The sequence below is a fragment of the Leopardus geoffroyi genome, chromosome C3 (genome assembly GCF_018350155.1).
Source record: "Leopardus geoffroyi isolate Oge1 chromosome C3, O.geoffroyi_Oge1_pat1.0, whole genome shotgun sequence".
Lineage (NCBI taxonomy): Eukaryota > Metazoa > Chordata > Mammalia > Carnivora > Felidae > Leopardus > Leopardus geoffroyi.
Genome location: NC_059338.1, coordinates 143,678,775 through 143,702,369, shown reverse-complemented (window position 1 = coordinate 143,702,369; position 23,595 = coordinate 143,678,775). Strand labels below are relative to the sequence as shown.

At 40.6% G+C, this 23,595-nt stretch overlaps 1 protein-coding gene across 1 annotated transcript in view; it reads right to left on the bottom strand.

Moving 5' to 3' along the window:
* NSMAF (neutral sphingomyelinase activation associated factor) overlaps positions 1-23,595 on the bottom strand; it is a 62,449-nt gene that overhangs the window by 35,310 nt on the left and 3,544 nt on the right. The window contains exons 2-6 of the mRNA XM_045455166.1: positions 8,442-8,531; positions 4,747-4,825; positions 4,582-4,649; positions 4,465-4,501; positions 606-656 (exon numbers count right to left, since the gene is read on the bottom strand). Of these exons, the coding sequence (XP_045311122.1) occupies positions 606-656; positions 4,465-4,501; positions 4,582-4,649; positions 4,747-4,825; positions 8,442-8,531 (325 nt within the window). The remainder of the gene's footprint in view (positions 1-605; positions 657-4,464; positions 4,502-4,581; positions 4,650-4,746; positions 4,826-8,441; positions 8,532-23,595) is intronic.

The following is a 23,595-nucleotide window of genomic DNA, read 5'->3' as shown; positions in this document are numbered from 1 at the left end:
AGGGTGGCTTTTCCTCATTCACGGCGGTGTCTGTGTGCAGAGCACCAGCCTGAATGCAGGTCCCGTAAAAACCCTCTTTTGGTAGGAGTTACCCCTTTACTGTATATTAAGCTGAAGCCAAAGAATGAAGCGACGTACAGAACAGTTAAATGTGATGCCTATGCTCCCTTGACAAGGCCTGGAAAACCAGAGATGTATGCGAGTATACTCATATCTCTCTCAATTAAGACAATTTATAAATTATTATTCAGCTCTCAAGGGCATTTTATACCCTATAAATGTTTCTTAAACATTTTAAAAAATACAGTTAACAAATAACCTTATAAATGACACACATTCTGATTTCAATTGCTAATCTAATAATTTAAGCTTTATTTCTCCCCTCTATTAGACACATTTATTTTTTTTAAGTCAAAAAGTTTATTGAAATCTCTTGGACTAAAGTCTATGGCTCCCTTGGGTAATTCTGTTATAACTGCTGGTAACAAGCTTTAAATACTCTTTATTATTCTTCTATTCAATTAAAAATGTTAATAAAATCACAAGATCTTACTGCTTAAAATCACTATATAAAGTGCCGGGAATAAATGAAAAGCTTTACTTACCCTTTCTATTTTATACGGCGCAACAATATTGTGTTCTTTAATGAAATATACCTGAGAAGGACAAATCAATTACATGTGAGATAATTAAAAGTTCTCAGTAATAAGTTACTATAAATTAAGATATCATGCATCAAATTTAAATCAGTGTGAACATAATCTCTATTTCCAAAAGACCTGCATTGCTCTCAGTATGGCTTTAAAGTTGTAGTGTTAGGATAACAAATCTCAAAAAGGGATTCATCAAGGCAGCAAGGTAGCAACCACTACTGGGTAAGTAAGATCCCTAAGATGTTTTATGAATGTCATGACCTGTACCCAGCAACCAAGCAGACAGAGGAAGGAAGCTAATTGAAGTGCCAATTTTCTAAGAAACGGGTAAGACAAAATCACTGTGGTATGAGACATGCTTATTAACATAAAGAAACTTCTCTTCTCTGTAGGTGATCTGGGCATAGGGTGTCTTACACGCACTGGTCACCTGCCTACACTGTGTGTTAGTAACCATGTCCAAGAAGCAATGCCACCCGCCAGGGCCGTCAACATGGAGCCCTACCTGTCTCCCTGCCTTCCCTCCTGCCATGATGGTGGGCGTGCCCGGGCCCTCAGAAGCGGTCACTCTACTCGGCCACAAAATGTAGACCTCCCTCCACCAGCCAGCTGTTCAGAAACTCTGCTCCTCTGGCGATAACGCTTGCTGTACTCTCTCACATTTGAAACAAACAAGAGGCAAGAACCCTCCCTTGGGTCTTATATCCTCATTTTACCGTTTCTGTTCCTTTTTGTGGCAAAACTCTCTGCAAGAGCTGACGGTACTTTCTCTTGGGCCCTGGGTGCGTTTTTAGCCACACCACACATTACAGGGGTGAATCCACTCCTGAGGTCATAAAAGGTGCACCAGATCTCCAGCTCACCAAACTCAAGGGTCTGTTCTGAGCATTTCCTGGGTTCTGTTTCTCGGAGCTCAGGATGACTCTTCCTGAAGCAGCTGTCCAGCTGGCTTCCAGCCACCGGCTCCCAGCCCTCCCTGGCCTCGCCCGCTGCCCCTTCTGTCTTCCTTCAGACCCTCTCTCTTCCCAACCTCCCGCAGCAGACTTGCTGGGTCTAGTCCTCAGGCCCCTCTGTGTACACCCGGCCCCTAGAAACCTCATCCAGGCCCCGGGCTTCACCCAGCTTATGTCTGTCGCCTCAGCCTTCTCCCTGAAACCCAGACCAATGCTCCCGAGGCCCGCCAGACTTTCCCTCTCGGAGGCCACCTTCTCAACAGAGCCTGCTCTTCCCCGGGCTCCTTGACAGCAATGAAGGGCCTTGCTATCCACCTTGCTGGGGGTCATTCCTGACTGTTCTCCTTTGTACCTTGCAACGAACCCATCAGTACACCTGTTAGGTTTTTCTTCAGCATGTATCCAGACACTGACCACCTCTCACCCTTCCATTGCTACCATCCTGGACGAAAACCTCCAGGTTCTCGATACCCCTCAAGGCTCTCCTTGCTTCCGCTCATGCCCCCTACAGCACATTCCCTACCCAGCCTCCAAGAGATTTACCAACACACACAACTCAGCTGTCAGGGGTTATTTATTCTTTTTTGTGCTGTATGTGGACTGTTCATTACCCCACAGGGCCTCCGTGACACAGAGCCCACCACCGCTCCACCTCCCTTCCCCGCTGCCCTTCGTCCCTTGCCCCAGGCACGTTCACCCCCACTGAGCCTACCACCTGCCAGGACCTTCGCCTCTCGGGCCCCCACCACTCGGGGTGCTGCCTGGCTCATTCCCTCAGCCCTTCTGAGTGGTGTGCCTTCCCATGTGCCTTTGCGGCCAGGCACCGCTGACCATTCTCTCTAAAGCGGTTCCTGCTTTCCTCATCATTCTCGATCCTTTCGTCCTGTTTGCATTTTCTTCCGTACAGAAGATGTCTGCTTATTGTCTGTTGCCCCCATCAAACAGTAAAGTCCATGGGGAGAGGGGCTTTGGATACTTTATTCTTCCCTATGCCTTCAAAGCCGTGAATATATATACTGAATATATAAATGCATGAATAAAAACTATTATTTACACAAACACCTACTCTCTAAAGCCTAAAGAACCATAACATATTTCTGAAACAAGTGTGACCTCTTAAAGTAATCAAAAGCCACAAAAGTTGAGCTGCTTTTAATTGTATACTTAAGTTGATTTTGAGTAAGTCTGACACGAGACCTCTGCTACTAAGTTTGTAAATACCTAAAATGGATCATTTGTATAATGGAAACCACGCTTCCAATTGAGAAAGTACCTCTTCCTTTCAAGAAGTGGACTTTCTAGAACGAAGCTATGATGTAGGATGATACTACAGAAATAATGAGAGCACAGGTGCAGGCCAGAATTATGGTGTTCCCCCCACCCCACCTCCGAAGTAATAGATGGCTTTAACTGTTTTCATTTATACCAGGTAAAACAACAGAAGTCAAAGATAGGCTCGTTTCAAATGTTTTCTTTCTGGAAACTAACTGAATCATGGAAGGTAGACCTAGAAAATCACCTCATCTGTTTATCTCCCTGCTTTCACAAAACACTTTTCAATACACATTAAAAAGTGTTCCATGGGGCCTCCTAGATGGCTCAGTCGGCTAAGCGTCTAAGTCTTGATCTTGGCTCAGGTTATGATCTCACAGTTTGTGAGTTTGAGCCCCATGTCGGGCTCTGTGCTGGGCACAGAGCCTGCCTGGGATTCTCTCTCTCCCTCTCTCTCTGCCCCTCCCTTGCTTGCTCTCTCTCTCAAAATAAATGAATAAACTTAAAAAAAAAAAAAAAAAAAAGTGTTCCATGAACAGAAGGGGTAGGTGATCCGAAAAAAACCCACCGGAGGAGCCTCTGCTCCAATCATCTCCCTCCTACGCTTACTTGACCGCGGAATGACTTCCCTTTGAGAAAATCCACTTCATGGAACTAGGCCTCTGCAGACAGTTGAGGCAACGTGATCTCTAACCCTCTCATTTTAAAGATAAAAAAGGTAAAATCCAGAGCAAAAAGCAAGTGGGAGAGGCCCTTGACTCCTTTCTTATTTATAAGTTAAAAAAAAAAAAAAATCTATGAACGAACTAAGTATATGATGGGAGAAAAACCGTATTTTAATTTTCTCTGTGTTGCCGGCAGTAAGCACAGTACTGAGTACATCATTGTACACGGAATGCATCTGGAATGAGTAAGAGGTCATGACCCCAAGCCTCATCACTGTACAAGCCAGCACATCCTGAGCTGTGGCCTGCTGTCACCATGAGCCAAGCCGAGATCCTACTCAGTGCTGTGCTGCTGGCCCCCACCGACTAAGTGGCCAGGAGGCCTGGGGGGAGGGGGTGATGAGGGGGGGCTGCGGTGGTTTCATCTCAACCCACGGACACCATCATGATCCTCAGGACGAAACCACAAGCCTGCGGGCATCACACAACTTTATAAACATTAAGGATCTCATTAGTGATCACAGCTTTAAAAAAATGTGTTTCTCGGGGCCCCTGGTGGCTCAGCCAGTTACGTGTCCGACTTCGGCTCAGGTCACGATCTCATGGTTCATGGGTTCGAGCCCCACATCGGGCTCTGGGCTGACAGCTCAGAGCCTGGAGCCTACTCTGGATTCTGTGTCTCCCTCTCTCTCTGCCCCTCCCCCGCTTGTGCGCTCGCTCTCTCTCTCTCTCTCTCAAAAATAAATAAAAAATTTTAAAAATATTTCTCAATGGTTCAATATTGAAAGCATTTAAAGATCTATTCCAGCAGTCTTTGTTTGAGATTTCTACCAATAATTTCACTGTGCTAAAAAAACCCAAAATGGTGTGTGCATGTTTTTACTCAGGTTAAGAAAAAAATATTCACTATGTGCTTCTTACCTGACTGAAAAGGAGTGAAATCGCCCCAGATTTTGCCCTACAATGCAGATAAAAGCCATTAAATATACAGAATTTTTTGGCAGAAGTAAAATTAAATAGTTACTGACAATGACATACTTTGTAAAGTGTCTACTGGATCCATTTTCTTCATGTTTTCCTATTTTTATACAATCTCTCAAAGGAATCTGGATAAAATTGAGGGAGAAATATTATAAAAATAAGCAAAGGTAAGGTATACACGAAGAGTAGGAATGTCTCTGTTCACATTTAAAATGCATTTACCTTAATGATGGGCTGGGATATTGCATCTGGTTCAAAAATAACTGATTTTGAACATATTTTTAAGGAGCCTCTGATCTTCCTAGGGATCAAAATACAAAGGATTATTGCTCATGAACATAACAGAAGTCACCAAAGAACTATAATACATTTTAACTAGAAAGTACATAGCCAAACCATTAACTAAAAGAACAACAATGCAATTTAAGAGAAGTGGCAGGCCAGATTTTGAACCCAGGGCCGTAGTTTGCCATCCTGATCCCATTACTCATTAGGAACTGAAAGTTTTATCATTCTTTCTGTGTTTATTATCTAGAGTTCATTAATAGAGAACAACTTGACAGTATTTATTTGTGATCTGGTTACCCTAAAAGTATAAGTTGTACAGAGAAAGCAGAAAAACTGCTTGATTCTTACTTTTCTGAGGGGAGAGCTAGAAAATGCTTTCTTTTAAAAGACAAGTGTATGAATCCACATAAATGTTTCCAATTCAAAAGTAAGATCAGGCTTTTAACCTAACTCCTTTACTATTGGATTTGTATCTCTTTCATACTCAGTTTCTGTCACAGCATCAACATACTACTCATTTGCTTCATATAAGTCTACGTGCATGTGTGAATAACGAACAGTTTCAAAATAATAATACCAAAAGTAGTAACAACAATATTACTACTAAAACATTTGCCACCTTTTTTGCAATTCTTTTTCTACTCAGGCTGCATCTCACCAGAGACACAAATTACTGTAGTTACCCCTCAACTTATATATAGTTAAGTTCATTTGCTTCATTTTCTTTTTCATTTTTAGGATTTGCTGTTTCTTCTGAAATTCAATTCTATATTAAAATATGTGTAGGGGGCGCCTGGGTGGCTCAGTCGGTTCGAGTGTCCGACTTCAGCTCAGGTCATGATCTCACAGTCCATGAGTTCGAGCCCCACATCAGGCTCTGTGAGGACAGCTCAGAGCCTGGAGCCTGCTTCGGATTCTGTGTCTCCCTCGCTCTCTGCCCCCCACCCCCCACGCTCTGTCTCTCTGTCTCTCAAAAAATGAATGTTAAAAAAAATTTAAATATATGCAAAATATTTCTATAGTTCCAAAAGCAAAGGATATAAAATAAGGGACACTCAGAGAAGTCTAGTTGTCATTTTATATTATTCCCCCATCGCTCCTTCTTCTGTGTAATCATTTTCATTACCTTTTAGTTTATGCTTTTTAAAATGTGTAATTTAAAAAATTTTTAATTTTTAAAAAATATATCCAAAAAATTATTTCCTTCCATTCTAATGTGAAAGATAGCATACAGTACCCAGTATTCTGCCCTCACTTGTTGCACTGAACGCATGCCGGAGACAACTCCACAGCACTACGCACAACTTCTTCACTCACTGGACTCTTTCCAGTATTTTGCTATTACAAGTAGCGTTATGGTCAATAACCCTGTTCATGGGTCCATTTATATATTTCCCACGGTACCCCTGAGACAGTTTCCTAGAAGCAGCCTTGCTAGATCAACAGGTTAATGCACATGCCATGTTGCTAGATATCACCGAATTCATTTCCGTGGATTATACCAATGTACTCTAATGGTAACTTAAAGCGTATTAAAACAGGTTTCAGTTTGCTAGCTTACATGTGTGTTTTTTTTTTTTTAATTTTTTTTTATTTTTAACGTTTTTTATTTATTTTTGAGACGGAGAGAGACAGAGCATGAATGGGGGAGGGGCAGAGAGAGAGGGAGACACAGAATCGGAAGCAGGCTCCAGGCTCTGAGCTGTCAGCCCAGAGCCCCAGGCTCACGGACCGCGAGATCGTGACCTGAGCTGAAGTCGGACGCTTAACCGACTGAGCCACCCAGGCGCCCCACTTACATGTGTGTTTTAATAAGAAACAAATGTACAGTAAAACCTTGGGTTGTAACTTGTTCTGCAAGCGTTCTGCCAGACGAGCAAACATTTCTAATGAATTTTAACTTGATAAACGAGCAACGTCTTGCGATATGAATAGTACGTGACGCTGAACATCACATGATCACCACTGACCCAATGGTTCTTGTCTCTCTCTGCCTCTCTTTCTCTCTCTCTACAGGATCGTGGGTGATGGTCTCCCCACGGATGCTCGGTCTCAGGCCACGGTGTTCGGCAGAAACCAGTGATTTTTCAGAATGTTGGAAGGTGCCCGCAACGGGCACTAGGGTATTTTTTGTCACTTCACAGCATAGTCCTTTGCTTTTCCAGGAGAGTCAGCTTAGGAACGCTTTGCTTCATTCTAGGTCAGGCTGCCCGCAGATAGAGACCCTCTCCTCTGCAGCCTTATTGCCGGTTACATTAAATACAGTACATGGCAAGAATTTATTAATACTGTACTGTAGTCAACATCCGTTAGTGATAGTGAAAGTTGTCCTACACAATAACCCTCCTCTCTCTTGTCTCCCTCACACCAGTCACAAAGGTTTTCAAGGGTAAGTGCAGGTTAATATATTTTTCTTTAGATTTTGTATTTTCTTTATTATTTTATATAATATTACAGTATTGTAATCATTTTTATAGGAATATTTTTGGGTTGTGGAATGAATCATCTCAGTTTCTGTTATTTCTTATGGGGAAATTTGCTTTAATGTACAAATGCTTTGGACTACAAGTATGTTTCCAGAACGAATTATGCTCACAAATCAAGGTTTTACCGTACTTAATTTTAAGCAAGACATTGTTATGATATAGGGCAGAGGAGTATTGGGAGGAAAAACAAAGGTATGAAATTAAGGAAAAGAATATGAGCAAAATTCCAGAAGTAAGAAAACAAGGTCCTACTTTCAAGGAATAGTAATCATCTAATTTGAATGCTAAAGAAACAGACATTCAATGCACAGTAGTTTCTGATGCCTGCCTTCCTCCCCAATAGGACAGACTCTCCAGGGTCAACTTGTACCCTTCCTGCCCCAGACTTAGACTTAGCCACTTCTCCCAAACAAAAAGCTAAGTAATTTTCACTTTAGGTTGTATTCAAACAAATACCACACGGCTTTGATGGTCCTTTCAAAATAAAACCTGAAGAACAATAAAAATTAAAGAGTTTAACTAGTATCAAAGCATGTTCAAGTTGTGGCCTGTATTTGTTAAGGGACATCTCTCAAAGGAAACCATAAGCAAAAACAACTTTGCTGCAACAACTCTGATTTTATGCATTCCAAGTTGGTATTTTAAACAAAAGATTTCATTATAAATTTTTGTACACAGCTTTCAAAAGGTATGGCCAAAGAAACTGAATCTGTTTTTATAGCAATAAGCTGTAACTATTACAATATACAGAAAACTGATTTCACTTCTACTTCAGATCAAATTATTCATTTTGAAAGTACTGATTTTTATGCCACTCTGGTGTTTTATGATCATTACCTTATAACACCATAACCCAAATAATTGAGAGTATAAGTACAAAAGTGATACATGAAAAGAAAAAAGATGGACTAATGAAGCCGAGTCCTATCCAGCTGATTTAAGTACCCATATTAGAGGAATTCATATACACTACTTCTTAGCTTTAGAAAAATCTGAAGTATGACAGCAACTTATAAGGCCTCCTTTCTCATTATGTTCCCAGTACAAAAGGGGGGAGAATCTGCAAGATCACACATTTAATTTTTAAAATATCAGGCAAGGAAAAGGTCTGTGACTCTGTAAACATCCAAAAATCTTCCTTACCTTTCGTTGTAACGACCCTTGTTCTGAATATGATAAGCTGTATGTTGTTCAAAGTAGTATTCCTCCAAGTTAAGTAGGAGCAAGGAAAATCTAAATTTGGAAAAACCAGAGCAAACAAAACAAAACCTCATGTTTATTTTTTTTTTTAAGAAAGCAGAATATTTAAAGCATCTGTTCTCAAAGCGTTTTTCCATTCGTTAAATCAACAAATACTTATTAAGTGTAGATCCTATACCAGAAACCCTTCTCTAGTCACTGGGAGAAAGCGACAGACAGACCTACCTGGCCAAGCCAAAAATAACACAAAATGATTTACAAGTGGATTTTTTAACTCCTTTAGGAGAACCCCCAAATTTTATTTTATAATGAAAATTTTTAAAAATGTTTATTTACTTTTGACAGAGAGAGAGAGACAGAGAGAGCAAGAGCAGGGGAGGGGCAGAGAGAGAGGGAGACACAGAATCCGAAGCAGGCTCCAGGCTCTGAGCTGTCAGCACAGAGCTGGATGCGGGGCTTGAACCCACGAACCATGAGATCATGACCTGAGCCGAAGTCGGACCCCCAACCGACTGAGCCACCCAGGTGCCTGAGAACCCCCCAATTTTTTGAAATAAAACTTATTCTTGCCTGAACAAAACCTGGGGCTTTCCCATCTATGGAGTTTTTTCATCCTTTGTTTCCTCTGACTGACCACCAGACGTCCCCACCTCCCCTTCAGACTGCACCCCGCCTCCCATTCTAGTGTTCCACCTTCTGGTTAGTTGGGTTTATCTTACGACTTCCACAAGATCATATGATTCTGAGAGTCAGATCTTTAGATACAGTCCAATGCTTTGGTGTTGAGTAAGTAAGTAAACTGAACAGAAGAGGACTGAAATGTAGATCTTTTAAAAGTTTTAAGTGCTTTAAAAGTATGAATTCAGTTGTATGGCCACAGAAATAAACACATGGCAAATAACTGAAAATAAGTGTTTTGTCTGTTCTGTGGTGACATCGGGCAACACTGGCGGCATTCTCTGGGTCAGGAAAAGCTCTCACGGGCAGTGTGGGACTGGAGGTCTGGTGGTTGGAGGAAGGTATCTCTGATACACATAGCAGATCAAGCATGTGTGCTATCTCTACTCCACTAAAATGTGAATGAAAATATTTTTTAAATTGTAAGACCTCAGACCAAAGAAAACTGAAGAGTCACAAAGACAAGAGCAACAAATATGTAAGAAATGGAAAGCAGATGGGAGGAGTCGGCAGTGATCGGAAACCAGAACGGCAGATGCCTCCAGTAGAAGATACCAATCAGTAGAAAACCAACTCAAGTCACAGGACTTCCAAAAAGTCCTGAAATTGCAGGAATCAGGTACCAAGAAGATAGAGAGGAAGCATGGGGGGCATGGCCCGAAGTCTGAATGAGTCAGTAGCCCAGATTCCTCCCCTGATGCCTATCCTACTTCGCTCTGGCACAGGTTTTTCTAGACAAAAACTGAGTAAGAGGCTCCAAAGCAGACACCAAGCACAGTGGAGAGCAAGGCTACGTACGGCGTGAAAAGAGAGTGACTAAGGAAAAAGTAGGAACACATAACCACTCCAAGCAACAGTTTGGCAGATTATTTTTAGAAAAAAACCAACTGGCTTTAGAGAAAAGACCTATGGATAGGAGTACTTGAAGGAGCCGGGTCTCTACAATATCATCCTTTACTGGAGCCCACCAGAAAGGGCCTGCCCAGAGTGACACAGAATTACATGCTTCATGCTTAAATACGAACGGATAACTCAAGATCACCAGGCTCTAACATGAAGGAACTAGAGCAAAGCAAGCGGAAGAACACAATGTGAAGTTCTAGACATAATACAGAGAACAGGAGCTCAAAAACCTATAATATACTTACAAAAAAGCCATTACATCCAGACAACAAGACATTGCTCATTACAAAGAAAACCTGAACCAAAAGACAAATAACTCATAAATTAAAAATAATGACAGCAGGAACCAGCTTTACCATCCTCATAGGTAACTCTTTATTAGCCTATTCTATGTCTTTAAGTCCATGAACAAGAATTAATCATTGGCTAAAATGCCAGAGCTCAAAGGAAAATGCTCACTATTAATTCTTATTCTGAAGTTGAATACAATCACAAGAGTTAGGATTGCTAGAATGGTCCTTTGATGCTTCAGATAATTTCCACGAAGGTTTAAATCAGAGACATACTTCCTAGTTACCTTGGCCCTTGTCTTTAGCTTGTGGCTTAATGACCTAAAAACCTTTGCTTGGGCTGGAGCTATATAATCCTTCCTTCCCCTTCTTGGTCCCCACTCCTCCTCTTAAGAGAAAAGGTAAAATAAGATAAGTATCTTTAGTAAGACAATGGCACAATTTTATTGCTATGAAGCACAAAGAACCTTCATAGACAATCGGCTCTTCCATATAATTATTAAAATATAACCCTATCCTTTGCCACAACATGGATGAATCTAGAGGGTATTAAATTACACAAAATAAAACAAAGAAAGACAAATACCATATGATTTCACTCATATGTGGTATTTAAGAAACACAACAAATGAATACAGGATAAAGAGAGAAAGAAAAAAATAGACTCTTAAATACAGAGAACTGGTGACTGCCAGAGGGGAGGGGGTGGGGAGTGGCTGAAATAGGAAAAGGGATTTAAGAATACACCTGTGATGAGCACTGAGTAATGTACAGGCTTGTGGAATAATTATATTATACACTAAGTTTTTTAAAAAAGAAAAATAAACATACATACATATATAATCCTATCCTTAATATTGTTAAAAACATCCATACTACCCAAAGTGATCTGCAGAAATCATTGCCAAATCCAGTGTCATGAAGCTTCCCTCCAAGTCTCCTAGGAGTTTTGTATTTTCAGGTCTTGCATTTTAGGCCTTCAATCCATTTTGAGTTAATTTTTGTATGTGATTTTAAAGTCAGGGCCCAACTTCATTCCTTTGCATGTGGAAATCCAGTTTTCCCAGCACCATTTGTTGAAAAGATTGTCCTTTTCTTTAAAAACTTTTTTAATATTTATTTATTATTTTGAGAGAGAGACAGAGTGTGAGCGAGGGAGGGGCAGAGTGAGAGGGAGACACAGAACCCAAAGCAGGCTCCAGGCTCTGAGCTGTCAGCACAGAGCCCGACGCAGGGCTCGAACTCCCAGACTCCGAGATCATGACCTGAGCTAAAGTTGGATGCTCAACTGACTGAGCCACCCAGGCGCCCCATGAAAAGACTGTCCTTTTCTTTTTTTTTTTTTTTTTTTTTTTTTTAAATTTTTTTTCAACGTTTATTTATTTTTGGGACAGAGAGAGACAGAGCATGAACGGGGGAGGGGCAGAGAGAGAGGGAGACACAGAATCGGAAACAGGCTCCAGGCTCTGAGCCATCAGCCCAGAGCCCGACGCGGGGCTCGAACTCATGGACCGCGAGATCGTGACCTGGCTGAAGTCGGACGCTTAACCGACTGCGCCACCCAGGCGCCCCTGTCCTTTTCTTATTGGGTGGCCTTGGAACACTTTTAAAGATCATTTGACATTGATTTGGCAATGATTTCTTGGACAGGACACCAAAAGCACCGGCAACAAAAGCAAAAATAAATGAATGTGACCACCTGAAACTTAAAAACTCCTGTGCAGCAAAGAAAATAATCAACAGAATGAGAAGACAACCTAAAGAACTGGAAAGAATATTTACAAACCATATATCTGGTAAGGAGTTACTACTCAGAATATATAAAGAACTCCTACAGCTCAACAACAAAACTTAACCCAATTTAAGAATGAGCAAAGGACTTTAATAGACACTTCTCCAAAGAAGATATACAAATGGCTGAAAAGTGTATGAAAAGATACCCAATATCAGTAATCACCAGGAAAATGCAAACCAAAACCACAAATGAGAGATAGCCTTGCACACCATTCAGAAGAAGAAGAAGAAGAAGAAGAAGAAGAAGAAGAAGAAGAAGAAGAAGAAGAAGAAAACAAACGTTGGCAAGGATGTGGAGAAATGGGGACCCTTGCCCACTGCTGGCAGGAATGTAAAATGGGGCAGCTGCATGGAAAACAGTGTAGAGGTTCTCTCAAAAATTAAAAAAAGAACTACCAAGCAATCCACAGTCCCACTTCCGGGTATTTATCCAAAAGAATGGAAAAGGGGACCTCAAGGTATCAAGTGAGCATAACCAGGCTCACTGCAGCGCTGTTTACAACCTAAATGTCCATCAATGATGAATGGATAAAGAAGATGGGATATATGCATACAATGGAGTATTATTCAGCTTTCAAAAAGAAGGAAGTCCTGTCTTATGCTACAACATGGATGAACCATTATGCTAGTGAAATAAGCCAGTCACAAAAAAGCAAATACTACAAAATTCCGAAGTATCTGAAGTAGACAAACTCTCACCAAGAAAAAACAGAATGGCCGTTGCTAGGAGCTGGCGGTAAAGGGAAAAGTAGAACAGCTTTTTTCAGGGAGTTGCTTTTCAGTGGGTACAGAGCTCCCGGTTTGCAAGACGGAAAAGTTCTAGAGATCTGCTGCACAACAATGTGAACACACTTAACACTACTGTACTATACACTTGAAAATGGTTATGACAGTAAAACTATGCTATGTATTTTTTACCACAATTAAAAAAAATAGTATCAACCATTATAGAACTGGAGTCATCATTTGCTAAGTAACTTGTATCCTGCTTAATTTACCAATATTCATACTTTGTAAGAAACGTAAAACACATGGTAAAGGGACAGAACCAAATTATTTAAAGTTAAAGGATGAAGGAGTTTTTCTGAGTTTATTTTTCTCTCTACTCAAGTGTTTAGTTATGCCTGCTTTAAAATTTTTGTATGTAAAAATGGTTCCAATAAGGTTTCTCGGTATTTTGAACAATGACTTTTAAACCACATCCCCTGGAGGAAAAGGTTCTGTGAAATCGCTTATATAACTTTAAATGATTTCTTTACAAGGCGCTTGGCCCTGCCCCTGGGATTCCTCAGTTTAATCTGTCTTACAGAGGTGTGGTGGGCTCTTCAGATTCTCCTGATAAATTCACTCACTCGGCAACTTAACTTTCTTGAAAAAGATGCTGTCCCATCCTCACGTCACCTAAATTTTAAAGGATACCATTCAACACTTAACCAATAGCATAAAATAAGCTCACCCTAGGCAGCCCTGACGGCAACCTTGTGTTCATGCCCACTCAGCCCCTACCCAACACTCCACTGATGAACAGTATGCATGATGGATCCAGAAGATTGTTCTAGTTGATTAGTTCTCTCGGTTGGAGCTGTACAACAGGCTTCGCTGTGTTGAGGAGAATTATGTTACGTGCTCAATGGGAGAAAAGGTCCCGAGGCCTCAGTGATGTGTGCACGGGCACAGGAAGGGGCACGAGAGTCCTGTATCTGCCATGTCTACTCTGGATACCCTGACGCCATGCTTGGATTAAGCTAGATTCCAGTGCCCCTACCAGTTAGAGAGTTGGTTTAACTGAACTGGGCATTTTGGGTCAGCTTCCTAAAATGGCTCCGAAAACGAGGATGTTAAGAAAAACGCTCAACAAACGAGGCGAGAACACAGTCCTTGACTCACCATTAGAAACGTTTCCCCAATAAGACATTTGACGGTCTGAATACAGTCACTCACACACATATTATCCCACCTGTCATACTAACATGAATTTCTCCCTTCTTGATTCTGTTAAAAGACATCACAAGAGCAAACCTTATTCTCTGACGAAGTTCGGATGAACTAATCTACTGGATGTTCCTGACCGACCAGTCAGAATGCTGTCAAAAGAGACGTGCAAGATGTGACTTTACAGTGGATTCATGCTAGAGACCGGTGGCAACGACTTCCTCTTCTAGTGGTTTATAAACAATCCATCTGATCTAGAAGTCGCACTAAGCCTGCTTATGCACGTAGGCTCTTTCTGCACCTTCCAAAGTTCCTAGATCACGGAAACGATCCTGTGGTCCCAAACGCCAACCCTCCCAGCAGCTTACAGCAGGGGAGGGCACACGTTTTCACCCGTCTTACGTAGGCTTATTCTGTTACTCTCAGTCTGAAGGTTCGTGTCATGACAGAGTATAAAATAAGAACCACTTTCTCTGTTATAAATCAATTTTACAGTAGCGGCCTGAGCCCTACGCAGCAGCCTGCTTATTTAAATTCAACATCAGGAAACTTACAAAAATTTTTTTTAATCTATAGCAGTTTTTAAAGCCACCACTCATTCCCATTTGGGGCTTTAACTTTCTTTTTGCTAATTGTGTAGGTCTGTGACATCCTCTTAAACTGTCCCTGGTTGTTGCCCTTCCTGCTTCACACCATATATATATATATACATACATACACACACACACACTATTTTATATATATATATATATAATATATATATTATATATAGATCTATAGATATGGATCTATATATATATATAAAAGCTCAGAGGAGCCTGGGTGGCTCAGTCGATTAAGCATCTGACTTCACCTCAGGTCATGAGCTTGCAGTTCGAGCCCCGCATCAGGCCCTGTGCTGACAGCTCAGAGCCTGGAGCCTGCTTGGGATTCTGTTTCTCCCTCTCTCTCTCCCCTGCCCTGGCTTGTGCAGTGTCTCTCTCTCAAAAATAAACATTTTTTTAAAAAAAATTGTAAGCTCAGAGGAACACTACCTGTACAACCATCCTACGTTTAGTTGTTTGTCTGATTTTCTGTAACTCTTTACCAAAGACCATTTGGCATGAATGTTCTGAATTTTATTTTTGACAGTTTCACAACTTCCTGGATCAATATCCATTCCAGAACAGTCCAGTAAAAATGCCTATCTTTTTTTTCTTCATTGAAACTTTCAGTATCTGTCTTCTAAAAGTCTAGATTCTATGTATGACAGAATCCTTCTTGATCCCGACCCTGGGCTTCAACAACAAATAACTTGCTATGGACTGCTTTTCCTGAAGGTTTCCAGCACTGCTACTTAATTAAGTAATTTCTCTTTAATATTCAGAATTTCACAGTTTTCAAGCTCTCTGTCTTAAGATAAATCAACATTTCAACAAGGAAACTCAAGAAACAATAACTATCTCACTAAGCATCGACTAAGTAAGGTCTCTTGTCATTTTCTGGGTGCTATTTCCTGTTTTCAATCTACATGAGGTACACATCCGCCATTTTTTTCCACTCACTCAGGTGCCTTATAACAAGTGAATGCAATGATCTCTGCTCCTCTTTCCAGTAAGTTCCCTGGGTGTTTCCCCCTCTGGTCATGGATTCCCCTGCAGTTGTACTTCTTGACATTTGGGTGCCCTGCCTCACTTCCTGACAGGTCTTTCCTTTTGTATAGCTCTGCAGCTTTTCAGCACTAGTTTCCAATCTGGAGTCCTGTCCTGCCAAGCTTCAGCATCATCGAAGACACACCATTAATCATCTTCTGTAATAAAATTCAACTCATTTTATCATTCATGGTCCACACGATTGCACAGAGACATCTGTGTGACTAAATGTTATTTCTAGGTCTTGAACCCATCGTCTTCTCATGTAAATTACTGCCCCTTCTTCCTTGGAGTAGCATTTCATCTCCTACCTGCTGTCCTCCAGTGTAACCAGTATCACCATTTCATCTGCCCTTGTGATCCTTTCCCTTGGGAGTAAGTTTAAAACTCTAGTCCTTGGCCAGACTCTAGGAAATTACATTCTCCTCTGACTTTGTGAGATGCAGTTACTTCCTGGACAAGATGGTTCAGATATCGAAATCCCTTTCATTGACCATCCGTAAAGCCAGTCACTTCTGCTCTCAAGTCTCAACTATCTTCGAGAACAAATGGCAAAACTATCACCTACGCTCTCGAAGACTTTCAATTTCCTCATCAAGGGAGGATGCTCCATGAGCACTCCCTAAACTGTCGAGAAGCATAGTTCAAAGAAACCAAAAAGAAAAAAAAAAAGAAAAGAAAAGAAAAAGAGGAATACTTAATTACCGTTCTCTAGAACAGTGCTTCTCCAACGTGAATGTGTGTGCGATCATCCGGGGATCACGTTAAAGTGCAGGTTCAGATGCGAGAGATCTGGGGCACAGCCTGAGACTGCGCATTTCCCAAGGAGCTCTGAGGCAGTGCTGATGCCACCAGCCCGTGGATTACCCCGAGGACAACAGATGCTAACCAACAGCCACGTACACCAGGCTTCGATCGTTCCTCAGTCATTCTACATTTCTGAGATACCATAAAAATAAGTAGACCTCATTTTAAAACAGAAGCAGGACGCTGTGGTGGCACAGGAGATGGGCTTGGATAGGACAGTATCTTTTCTAGCCCTAGTTCAGCCGTGACTTGGCCATTAGACTTTTAGTCAAATCACTTTACTATAAAATTGAGGGGAGGGAGACAAATTAGATTACCTCAAGCCTCTTCTTAACCAGCGGGTTTATAGATTTACTAAATAAACCCAGGCTTACACAAATCAGCAGGAATCCCATTTCAGACATTATGGCAGATTACACGTCCAGAGAAACAATCTCAGTACAGAGCCTCTAAAATTGCTGGATCAATTACTGAAATCTCTTTTCAAATGCTTGGCTGAGGTGATGGGAAAGTGAGGAAAAGCTTCAGAAGAGAGAAGTTAGCAGGCATTGGAGCAGTCTTTTCCCCTGGGTGTTTGCCCAACTCTGAGTATTAGAGAGCCTGCACTTATATGCCCTGCGTCCTGAGGGGACAGTGGGAAGGGGGACAGGGGTAGAGAAAGCCAGAATCCCTAAAGTTAATACCCTTGAAGGATGGAAACAAAAACCACCTCCCACCCTTCCTCAGAGGGAGATGGTAGGACCCAGGCTCTGGCTGGGCTGGGGACAAAGTCAGTCTTCCTTGAGAATGTGAAACCTTACCAGCCTGTCTTGATACACATCTGGGGATAGAATTCACACTACTTATTTAGCCCAATAAAACTCCAGACAAACCAGTGTGGTCTCTCCCAGCACCCCAGGCAGAAATGAACGCAAATACTTTCTAGAAAACTCCACCTTAAATCCAGGTCTGCAAGAACTCCCAAGAAGAAGCTTCCAAGGAACAAGAAGACACAATCAAAAAATCATAAAATAAGGAACAAAATTACTGAATGAGGCTCAAAACAAGCAACAGACTATTCAATCAAACCTGTATAAGCTACAGATAGCTTATTTCCTATATCTAAGCACTCCAATAGAGAAGTTTAAAAAACAGAAGGACATCAAAAGTATAACAAAGAAACGGACTTTTATCAAAACTGATCAGGCAGTTATAAATGACCCCCCCCCAAAACTAGAAATTTAAAAATAATCGAAATTAGAACAAACTAATGATATAGACAGCAAATTAGGCAACTAGAGAAAAAAATGTAAATTGTAAGATAGATTTAAAGAGTCCACAAGGCAGCACAGAAAAATACATATTAAAGAGACTTTACGAGAAATAAAAGTAATATCCTAAGAGCTGAAGACCTGGCTCCAAATTTTCTAAAACTGTTTCAGCTTTTGAAATACCAATCAGGACAGGTGAATAAAAAGAAATTTTTACACAGACAAACAGCAAAGCACTACAAAGAGGAGATCTTAAAAGCAGCCAGAGAAAAGACAGAGAACAATCAATGTTACAAAGAACAATCAGACTTAAATGATAGGGGGTTGTGGGGTGCCTGGGTGGCCCAGTCGGTTAAGCGACCGACTTCGGCTCAGGTCATGATCTCACAGTTCCTGAGTTCGAGCCCCGCGTTGGGCTCTGTGCTGACAGCCTGGAGCCTGGAGCCTGCTTCAGATTCTGTGTCTCCCCCCTCTCTACCCCTCCCTCACTCACAGTCGTCTCTTTCTCTCTCTCTCTCAAAAATAAACAAACATTAAAAATTGTTTTCAGGGGCGCCTGGGTGGCTTGGTCGGTTGAGTGTCTGACTTCGGCTCAGGTCATGATCTCACAGTCCATGAGTTCGAGCCCCGCGTCGGGCTCTGTGCTGACAGCTCAGAGCCTGGAGCCTGTTTCAGATTCTGTGTCTCCCTCTCTCTCTGCCTCTCCCCTGTTCATGCTCTGTCTCTGTCTGTCTCAAAAATAAATAAACGTTAAAAAAAATTAAAAAAAAAAATTGTTTTCAAAAAAATGATAGAGGTTTGTGGCAGGCTGGTCTCCTCTAGAATAAAAAGTAGCCTCCTGCAAAGCTCCACACAAACCCACTATGCTTCTGTGTCAAAGGCAAACAGTCCAGACAAATGCAAGGCTTGGACCCCAGGGAAAGTGCTGGTGGTTTCTTAACCATGGGCACAAATACAACAAATCCTGTCCCTATCCTGCCATATCATATGGGCTCAAGTGCAAGGCTTAACAGCCCCAGTCAGGTCAGAGAAGGGGCGAGGCCAACGCATAGCCACAAACGCTGAGCTGGATGGTGAGTCAAGTCTCCATCACAACACAGCTCTACTGTTTCCTGGCTCCTGGTCATTCCATGGGGGCCAGGTTTCTCCTGGAGTCTGAAGCCTGATCTTACTAGGTAGCTAAGAGCTGTACCTTGGGGCAAGGCACACCTTTTCTCTTAGTTTGGGAGCTGAGATCCCCTCCACCAAAAAATGCTTCAGCAAGTCGGGTGCATATTCCCTGGATATCTCCCTTCATTTGCGCAATCTTCAAAATGCTGAGAAAATTACAGTTGACCCCCAAACAACATGGGTTTGAACTGTGCTGACCCACTTACATGTGGATTTTTTTCAATACATATACCACAGTATTGTAGAGGTATTTTGTCTTCCTTATAATTTTCTTGATGACATTTCTTCTCTAGTTTACATTATTGTAAGGATACAGTATATAATACATATGATACACAAAATACGTGTTAATCAACTGTTTGTTATTGGTGAGGCTTCCAGTCAACAGTAGGCTATCTAATAGTTAAGTTTTGGGAGAGTCAAAGATTTTGTCATAGATTTTTGATTGCGCAGGGGGTTGGTGTCCCAAACCCCCTTTTGTTCAAGGGCCAAAAGTATACATCTAGCAAAACTGATTTCTAAAACAAGAACATAAGCACATGTTCAGACAGACAAGAAGAGTTTAGTACCATTAGGGGAACTTCTAAAGGATATTCTTCAGGAAAAAGAAAATAATTCTACATGGAAGATATGATAGGCAAGAAGGAATGCTGAACTAAGACAATCGTAAACATGCATGTAAAACTATATAAACATAAACTAGACAATTGTAAAATCTAATTTATAGGCTTAAAATACAGACTGAAAATACTAGACAATAAGAGACTATAATTTGGATGGGACAGAAGTATTCCAAGGTCCTTATATTGTTAGGAAGGTGGCGGGGAGGGGGGTGGGATGGTAAGAGAATGATTAGCTTCAGATCTTAAGCTAAATATAAATGTTAAAATTTCAAGGTAAGCTCTAGTAAAACAGAAACAGAATATATAAGTTACCATATTCTTCAGGAAAGATGAAAGAGAACAGAGTCTTAATCCAAATGAAGGAAAAATAAGAAAAAATTAAAGAACAAAATAAAAAAATAAAAATAAATCCAAATATATCTGTATGATAATAAATATAAATGGACTAAATTAATCTTTCAAGACAAAAATTATTAAAAAATGAATTATTAAAGACTCCAACTATAAAACTATTTGTAAAAAACACGTCTAAAACCTAAGGACACAGAAAAGTTGAAAGTAAAAAAAAAGAAAAATTCCATATAATGCAAATAACCCAAACAAAACTGATAGTTATATTAATCTCAAACAAAACAGAAAAAAAAAAAAAAAATTCCTAGAAGAAGTCATCATATACTGACTAAAGATTCAATTTTGTAAGATACCAATTTTAAACTTACATACTTAATAACAACCCCTGAAAATATAAGCAAAAACTGATGGAAATATTAGTCAAAGTTTGCATCATGAAGCATCTCTCGGTAACTGGTAAGTCAATCAAAAAAAATTCATTAAGGAAAAAGAAGATCTAAACACAATTAACAAGATTAACATAACAGATATACAGATATTATACCAATATTAATGTACATCTATTTTCAACCTCACATCAGTTTGTGAAGAACAACTATAATCTAAGTCATAATAATTTCAAAGCATTAGTATCATACAGACCTTACTCACTAAACACAAATTAAAAATAAAAAACAAAATAATTTTCAAAATCTTTTGAGTTATAAATGTTAAATCACAATTTTACATGTCTGATGGGTAAAAGATGAAATCACAATGGTATATAGGAAAATAAAACAAGCAATGAATTCATTAAATGGCCATACCCATTTTATATCACATGAAAAAAAAATTCTTGGGGGCGCACCTGGGTGGCTCAGTGGGTTGGGCGTCCGACTTCGGCTCAGGTCATGATCTCACGATCTGTGAGTTCGAGCCCCGCGTCAGGCTCTGTGCTGACAGCTTGGAGCCTGGAGCCTACTTTGGATTCTGTGTCTCCCTCTCTCTCTGCCCCTCCTCTGCTCACACTCTGTTCTCTCAAAATTAAATAAACATTAAAACAAAATTAAAAAAGATTTTCTTGGGGCGCCTAGGAAGCTAGGTGAGTTTGAGCGTCCAACTTTGGCTAAGGTAATGATCTCATGGTTCATGAGTTCAAGCCCTGCATCGGGTTCACTGCTGTTAGTGCACAGCCAGCTTTGGATCCTCTGTCTCCCCCCCCCCCCCCACTCTGCCTCTCTCTCTCTCTCTCAAAAATAAATAAACATTAAAAAAATTTTTTTTTCCTTAATGAAAATCATAGAGCAAATCCACTCAAAATGTATGAGCATTCTCTTGTGTCTTCTTAGGGGCGCCTGGGTGGCGCAGTCGGTTAAGCATCCGACTTCAGCCAGGTCACGATCTCGCGGTCCGGGAGTTCGAGCCCCGCGTCAGGCTCTGGGCTGATGGCTCGGAGCCTGGAGCCTGTTTCCGATTCTGTGTCTCCCTCTCTCTCTGCCCCTCCCCCGTTCATGCTCTGTCTCTCTCTGTCCCAAAAATAAATAAACGTTGAAAAAAAAAAAAAAATTTAAATGGTAGCCATTTTGGAGGAAATTAATGTCAGATAGCAATGAGGGCATAAGGTGAAGGGCTAGTAATGTAGTTTGGGTAAAGCCAATGTAAATTCTAAATTACTCAAAATATTTACAGCATTTATTTTTTCTCCCACTGTTTTTTTGTTTGCTTTTATGTGAGAAAAACACACCCTATTTCTGAGTCACAGGCAGATTTCCTTCAACCCTTCAGCATTCTAACTGCTGATTCTGCAGTTAAGTCTCCAAATTCAACACCGGGCACATCCCAATTGAGATACTGAAAGAATGGGATGCTCAGTCTCAGAAATGAAAGAATAAACAGGAGTACAGCAAGTCACTTGGCCCTCTCAACCAGCATCATTAGTATAATAAATACAGGATCAACTGATAAGACTTGAAGATATTTAATATCAGCCAAGAAATTTGGTATCAGCATAACCAAGAGAATTAAACACCCATGGAATGTTTGAGGCAAAGATGAATTCGAAGAAGTGTCTGTAAAAGTATTAATGAAACGTGTGCCCAATATAGAATTCACGATCACTAACGTTTTATCCTAGAATGACAGCTTGTAAGCTACAGCTAAGTAATTTGCTGTACAACCTTAGAGAAAAATTTGACTCCCCAATAGAGTATGCCTTAGGTTATCTAAATTTCCGTATCACCCCAGAAAAAATAGCTATTCTTCCATCATACCACTCTAGATGTGAAGATAAAAATATTTAACAGTTAGCCTACTCCTAAATCTTAAAATATAAAAATCTTAAATGCAGCAGTTTGTAAAATATCCTTATCTGCTAACCCACTGTATGCGTTATTTCCAACAACTCCAAAGAAAGACACGAGTTGCCTTTTAAAAATGTTTTCCACTGATCTTCATTAAGACCTAAACAGCACATTTTTTAATTAACATTTTTAATGTTTATTTTATTTATTTTAAGTTTATTTATTTTTGAGAGAGAGACAGAGACAGTGAGCAGGGACGGGCAGAGAAAGAAGAGGAGAGAGAGAATCCCAAGCAGGCTCCGCACTGTCACTACGGAGTCTGATGTGGGGCTCGAACTCACAAACTTGCGAGATCATGACCTGAACTAAAACGAATAGTCAAACACTTAACCAACTGAGCCACCCCGGCTCAGTTTATTTAACACATTTTTAAAAACCAGTAAAATCAATATAGTTCCTGGCATCTAAATCTTAACCAGGATACTAATGTACTTTTAATGACCAAGTATCTCTTCATTTTCTGATACACTACCGAAAATTCCCAAAGCATTCTTTACAAACATGACTAATAAATGGTACTACTGTACAGCTGGTCAAGCCAGAAACCTGAGTGTAGGACTGCCAGGCTGAGCAAACAAAAATACAGGATACCTAGTTAAATCTGAATTTCAGACACATTACAAAAAAATTAATATAAGTATGTAGCAAATATTGCATGGGACATACTTGCACTAAAAGATTTTTCATTATTCACCTGAAATTCATTTAACTGGGCATCCTGTATGTTATTTGACAACTCTAGCTGGGATTCTTTCTCCGTTGCCTCCTACATGAAATCTACCACACCAAGACCTGTCAATTCCACCTCCTAAGAACATCTCCTAAGTGTAAAATCCATACACTTTTCTCCATTTCTTCTGCCTCCGCTTTGGTCTCAGCCACCAAGAATCTCCCAACCGGTCTCTCTGCTTCTATCTTTGTAGAAATATCACTTACTCTAAATGCAGTAGCATCAATTTAATACTAAAAGAAATAAATGCTAACTTCAGGTTTCTCCTTTTCTGAGGTTATTACTGGGTAGTGGCAGAAATCTAAAATCTCTAAAGCAGCATGAGAGGCGAGGCCTTTTATTAAGGGTCACCTCCGAAGGAGTCCCAAGGAAAGAAACAGTTCTCTTGGGTATGCTTGAGCAAATGGCCTGTATCAATCACTGTGCTAATTGGTGTTTATTGCCACAAAGGGATGAGCTAGGAAAAATCTGTGCAGAAATAAAGTTTGCTTTTTAAAGTTTATTTATTTATTTTGAGAGAGAGCGAGCAGGGGTAGGGCAGATAGAGAGGGAGAGAAAGAATCCCAAGCAGGCTCTGCATCGTTGGCACACAGCCCAAC